The sequence below is a fragment of the Armigeres subalbatus genome, chromosome 1 (assembly GCF_024139115.2).
Source record: "Armigeres subalbatus isolate Guangzhou_Male chromosome 1, GZ_Asu_2, whole genome shotgun sequence".
Taxonomy (NCBI): domain Eukaryota; kingdom Metazoa; phylum Arthropoda; class Insecta; order Diptera; family Culicidae; genus Armigeres; species Armigeres subalbatus.
The window spans coordinates 96687726-96694145 of NC_085139.1; the positions used below are offsets into that span (position 1 = coordinate 96687726).

The 6420-nt window shown below is 44.6% G+C and overlaps 1 protein-coding gene across 3 annotated transcripts; it reads left to right on the forward strand.

The window, feature by feature from the left end:
• The first annotated feature begins 300 nt into the window (after positions 1 to 300).
• Positions 301 to 1460, forward strand: LOC134225997 (protein D3-like). Of its 3 annotated transcripts, none has more exons than XM_062706536.1 (3): positions 301 to 446; positions 517 to 806; positions 879 to 1460. In XM_062706536.1, the coding sequence occupies exons 2-3, from the start codon at positions 609 to 611 to the stop codon at positions 1368 to 1370; spliced, it is 690 nt and encodes a 229-aa protein (XP_062562520.1). In that variant the 5' UTR covers positions 301 to 446; positions 517 to 608; the 3' UTR covers positions 1371 to 1460. The 3 variants fall into 3 exon arrangements, with proteins under 3 accessions (XP_062562520.1, XP_062562676.1, XP_062562596.1); XM_062706692.1 differs by having other exon boundaries at positions 303 to 438; XM_062706612.1 differs by having other exon boundaries at positions 376 to 806.
• The last annotated feature ends 4960 nt before the right edge of the window (positions 1461 to 6420 follow it).

The following is a 6420-nucleotide window of genomic DNA, read 5'->3' on the forward strand; positions in this document are numbered from 1 at the left end:
ATGAACAAATTAGTCAAATGACATGCACATGACATTTTACAAGACTGACTACAATACATTACACCAAAGATTCAATTTTCAATGATGTATAAAGATTGTTTGTTACTTCCAAATATTCGAATCAATTGAATATTAGATTGGCATTCCGAAGGCTTTGTTTCACTTGTGAGATGCTGTTGCCAACTAGCTGCAACTCAATCAAACACAAATTAAACCCAGCACCACCATTCTGCTAGTATCATGCCCTGTCCATCAGACTTCGGGGGGGTCTCCCCCTCCATATATTGTAGTCGTCTATAGAGAAGACAAGAAACGCTGAGCCATGACTAAGCCTGTAGTGAACCCCGCCTCAGCTGATCATTCCACATCCAAACTATCATCACCCAACATATCTACCTGATTGCTGTTTGTTTCGTCTATCAGCTATAATACCTATAGGTGGAAAGGTGTTATTCAAAATTATTACAATAAATTTATAATTAAACGTGTTATCGATTTCACTTTTTTTCCGTCTAGGTAAATAATTCGTTAAAAAGCGCACATCACTCTGATAAGACACTAAACCGTCTACTTGAATGCTCTTATCTCGGCACTTCTAACCAATCGTAATGATAGAAAGTGAGATGACAATAAAGAGGCTCATTTCTAAAGCGATAGCAGTCGCATATGTTCTGTTGCTGTTAGAGTTGGTTGGCAGCTGCCGTGCTGAAGAAGTTAAAAGCAAAATGGTAAACGTTCAGTCGGCATTCTCCGAGCACGAGATTGTTCCCGATGTAGTGGATAAGGCTCCGAAGGAACTATTGAAGGTATAATTTAATAGGTTTTGCTTAATTAAAATCAATGCAATGTAAAGTGAATATTTTTTCCAACGGTTCCAGGTTTCCTATCCCAGCGGTGTATTCGCCAACGGAGGCGATGAACTCACGCCGACACAGGTGAAGGATCAACCGAAACTGGAATGGTCAGCCGACCCGGATGCGTTCTACACGGTGTTCATGGTTGATCCGGATGCACCCAGCAGACAGGATCCCAAGTTCCGGTCCGTTTGCCACTGGTATGTGGGAAACATTCCCGGAGACAAGATCGAGCAAGGGGATCACCGCATTGCTTTTATTGGATCGGGACCACCGCAGGGCAGTGGGCTACATCGATATGTGTTCCTGGTTTACAAACAGAACGATGGAAAAGTTGACCTGTCGGATGCGCCACGTACGTCCAACCGCAGTAGGAACCATCGGCTGAAATTCCAGCACAAAGACTTCGTCGAGAAGTACAATTTGGGTGAACTTGTTGCGGGCAACTTCTATCGGGCACAGTTCGATGACTACGTGCCGATTTTGCATGCTCAGCTGGCGTCCGGAACCGAGTAGTTGAAATATTGCATTTGTCATGCTCGAATACTGAAATTTAAAAAATAAATAATGTCAAGCTTTGATTTCTCATATCGACGAACCACCATGCATCGGTCGTTTTTTTTACGTATTGCATACCTATTAAAATAAAACAGTTATGCTTTAAACATCGTTGAATTCTACTAATATGTAACATATTACTACCATTCAATAGATTTCAGGTATAACTGTTTATATTTTATTTTAGCGAATTTGCGTAAGGTAGGTAGCGTGCCCGGTTGTGGGCCATCTTTCGAAGCCGCTAGGAATGAAAAAAATATGAACTAAAATGCTTATGAATTGATAAAAAAAGCCTTCAGTGGCAAAAACCACAAAATAATGGCTTTCAATGCCAAAATGAAAGGAAATAATTCTTGCATGTGAAATAGCTGATTGTCTTGCCAGCGCACTTCTTGCAATGGGTGGAGTTTAAAGTGGCCTAAATTTAGGTACATTTAGTGGCCCACACGCCACAAACATTTTACTGGAATGTGATATCACATAACAAAGTACACTTAATATACTAAATGGTAAAGTATAACACTCTCCCCTTTCCAATGTTATGCTTCGATTTATGACACTTGACAAAATTTTTAAACACGAACACGAATTTGTTTTTTGTTTGCTCGCGGTAAAAAAAAACTATATGCGTGTGCAGTACGCTTCGATATTGGCTCTGGTTATGTATGTTGTCCAACTATAAGTTTGACATTGCTCAGATTTGTCGTATCTATCAAGTGCAAAAATAGTGGCCCACAACCGGAGACATTCCCCTACTGATTTCAAACTTCTTAAGTATTATTGTGGAAGCACTTTCAGCCCATACCATAACTTCTGTTACTTAGCCGAATCTCATCCAAATTGCGTTTTTGCCTTTCTCGTACACCACGGTGTAACGAAAAAGCTATATATTCACTTCCAAGACGATTTTGTGATAGCAGGTCCGGAGGCCCATAGTGTTATATACCAATCGACACAGCTCGACGAATTGAGATGATGTCTGGCTGTGTGTATGTGTGTGCGTGTGTGTATGTATGTGCGCAAAATAAAACTCACTCATCTTTTAGGCACTTATCTTGATCTTGATATCTTGTTTGCAATTAGTTGCATTCGACAGGGAATCCTGTCTCATTGTTTCCTATTGAAAGTTGGCCAGATCGGACTATGGGATCAAAAGATATGGCCAAAATATGATTTATATACAAAAAAAACACGCTAAGAAATTCTCACTCATTTTTTTAGTATATCTGATGCTTTTTTGTTTATTTTTGTGCTAATTTTATTTGTAACTTTCTGCTAGGTAGGGCCCCTAGGGCAGTAATTAAATAACTTATTACTTTTCAACTCAATTTATGCAAATTTTGTGTTATTTGGTGGACTACTAGTCGTAGATTCATTACCTGTGCCTTATCATAATTTTTATAGAGAGGTGAAGGCAAATCTGCAAACAGACACGTAAATTGTCACTCAGGGAGTGGGGTTGACAGACCGACCCACTAAACCCACCCATGTAACGGAAGGTTACTTGAGTCACCCTCTCTGCTAATACCCTGTTCCCCTCCGGGACCTGCCTCCCAGCATTATTTCTGGGGGATAGTCAGTCGCTTATTCATGCTCACTCAGGCACTAATCCCGTACACGCTTAAAATCAATAACACAGAGGTATGTTTTTTTTTCCTAAACAATGGAGGGGAAATCTGCTCAACAGACATCCTGGGTTGACCAGGAAGTGCGGGGTTAGGGATCACCGAGGGAGGCAGGACTACATCCCCGACTCGCTAAACCGTTTCCATTGCCGCCAAGACCATACTCCCTTCGGTACAACCAGAAAGTAATGCTTCAAAGGGGGGTCAGTGCACAACGCACCCTCGAGGTTAGCTGCGTGTCCTTGCAGCACCGAACATCGTAACTTGTTTTTTAGAAGAACACCATGGTATCGTGCCAGCGCGTTGCCGGCTTTCCAGGTGGCCTTACCACGCCCTATGTCCTCGGAAGGTGGGAAGGGTCGACTTCACGGCTGCTTCCCTCTGCACGACTGGTATCAAGAATGATGATGCCGCGTGCACCCCAAATTGACCTTTCTGCGATAGGGCCTATTCGCCAGCACATAGAGGAACTTGCCGACGCGGTGTCTACGCCTGCCCCAGCCTTGACGAGGACCCCTTTCCGCCCTCGGGCTCGGAACCCGCCCGGTTGACCGACGCCGCGATAGCGACGATACCATGTTGTTCTTCGCGCGGCCACTTGTTCGATAAAAGGATCGAGTTCGACCACAGAGCATGACCACCGGTATGACCAATGAAGCCGACTCCGATCCCTTGGACCACCTCTTATTTGCGCCTGAACTAGCCATCCTTGAGTCCACGCACCACCTTCTGTGTAGCTCCGAGACGATTTGGGCGATAGCCGATAAAGTGGCGTTCCAGCCAATTTCATCTTTACACATCCTCCGAACTAGGTTGTCCGGGGTAGTGTCCAGACCACATGTGGCAAGCATGTGGTCACGCATTGCGCGAAAACGTGATCACACGAACAACACGTGTTCCGCCGTTTCCTCTAAACCTGCGCACACCAAACACTCGGGCGAGGCCGAGCAAGCCAGCTGCGTTACCTGCACTTTGATTTTGCAGCACGCTTAAACGCCGGGCACATCGAACCCCCCATGGGGTGCTTGCTGTTCACAGCTTTGCTGGAACAAATCAAACAATTGGGAGGGTTCGTGCAGCATTGTGCCTTATGTCCCTCCAATCGGCAGCGCCGGCAGAGATTGCTTCTGTCAGGGCCTTTGCAGTCCCATTGCTTGTGCCCCGGTTCCAGGCACTTGAAGCAAACTTCGGGTTGCCCGTATATGCGCACAGGGCATACCGACCATCCCACCTTGACGCTCCCTAACTTGACTACCTTGGAGGCGTCCGCTGCAGATAGCCGAACCAATGCTACCTGCGTCCCTACCGGACCTTTCCTTAGCCGAACGGCTGCGGTGGGCGTCTCCACTTCACACTGTCGCCGTAGTGCCGTGACGAGCTCTTCGACTTCGGTGATCTCGTCCAGGTCTTTAACCCTTAGATTCACCTCCGTAGTGAGAGCCCTCACCTTGACCGTCTCGCCTAGGACTTCCTCCGCCAACTTCTTGTAGGCGACGCCCTTCTGCGAGACGCCCCGCTTTAGCTCGAGGATCATCTCGCCCATCCGGGTACGTCTTAGTAAAGCTTCTAAAAACAGTGGTAAAATGCACCCCCGGGGCAAAACGACCCTTTGGCGTTTTAAGTACATTTTCGGCAGATTTTCAAGAGTGCTTACTACAGCGCATGTACTGCGGATCTCGAACTACGAATCTAGCAGTAAACATTCTTGAAAGTATGTGTTAAACACCACCAAAAAAAGCCAAAAAGTTCGTTTTGCCCCGGCGGTACATTTTACCACAGTTTTTAGAAGCTTTACTTAACGAAAACGCATTTATTCAACGGAAACAAGACAGATATACATTTATTGCGGATTCAATTACCCTAGGGTTTTATTCATATTTGTTCCTTCCTCACTCTCTACTCTTTACTTCCTTCTTTCATCTTTCACTTCCTAGCTTCCTAATTGTGTGCGGTTTTCTACTTCTGGTTCTAACGATGGCTAGCCTAGGCTAGATATGCATGCATGCTTGTTTTGTTCTACTCACGGTACCATAGTCTTTGCTGTTTACAGGCCGGCAAGTGGTCCTATACCGACCGATGGTGGCCGGTACGATGATGATGGACTGCGCACGGAAATTCCCAGATGGACAGCTTCTGTGCTGGTACTGCGAATCACGCCGACAACGGAGTATGTCGCTCGCATTTGACGCGGGGACGTCGATTTCGTGGACAGTTTCCACGGGTTGGGGTTTACAAAAAAAAACCTTTGCTCTGCCGGAAAATCGAACCTCCCATCCGAGATCTGCTCCGATCCGGGACCCTTGATGGTGAAGCGTGGGGTCGAGAGCGCTTGGCGAAAAGTTGCGGTGTGCCGAGTTGGCCTGGATATCGATAGAACCGATCCTAGACTAGAAGCCGTCAAACGGCTGTTTCGACGCAATCAGTTAAAAATCTCCACACAAACATCACAATGAATTTACCTTTTCTACACACAAAAAGCTACGGACCAAATTAAACACACCGAGACACTAAGTACATATAAGTACTAACTACTCGCACTCTCGCCTCTTCCACAGTTCAAGTCAAAGTGAACAAGTAGAAGTCCAAAAAGTCCTCAGATTAAATGCGACTATCACGGTCTTCGTGGCCGGAATTGCGTCAAATCACCAAGTGATTCAACGACCTTTTCGAACAATCAACTCTCATCAACCTTTCCATCGTGTTACCTGAAGCTACATCTCTTTCACACCTATGCCGTCTAGATAATTCCCCTCATCAGCATCGCACATGCGTGCGTACCAGTTAAAAAAGAGAGAATGGTTCGGGATTGAACTTTGGACTTTTCGAGCTACATCGGTTTTGGCGGTGGCTTGGAAACGATGGCTTGACTGTTATACTTTTTTAAGGCGACATTCTTGTATGCCAATTATGCGGATTTAAGTAGGGGTGCATTTTATTCGGAATGGTGACATTTATTACTGCAATATATTTTAAGTGAACTATAGGAATTGAGTGTAATTAACATTAAACGAGTATTAAAATGATGATAAACAAATTAAACACGAAGAATAAATTAACATTGAAGCATCCAAAATATGATAATAATTTAATATATTTATAATAATAGCAAATAATATACATTTAAATCTAAAAATAATATATACAAAAGTGATCATGTTACAACACTGTAGCAGTGGCAACTCCTACTGACACACGCTCTGACACACCATGTGGGACTTACTTAGGTTCTCACTTCAAACATGCCATACGAGCCTAACTAAGCAAGAAGTGGGGAATCAGGAGTGAGAAGTGAGACGTCACTGTAAAAAGTGAGTATTGCGAAGTGGATAGTGAGACGTGTCACTACTAATTTCGCGCTTCTCACTATCTACAGCGAGGAGTGA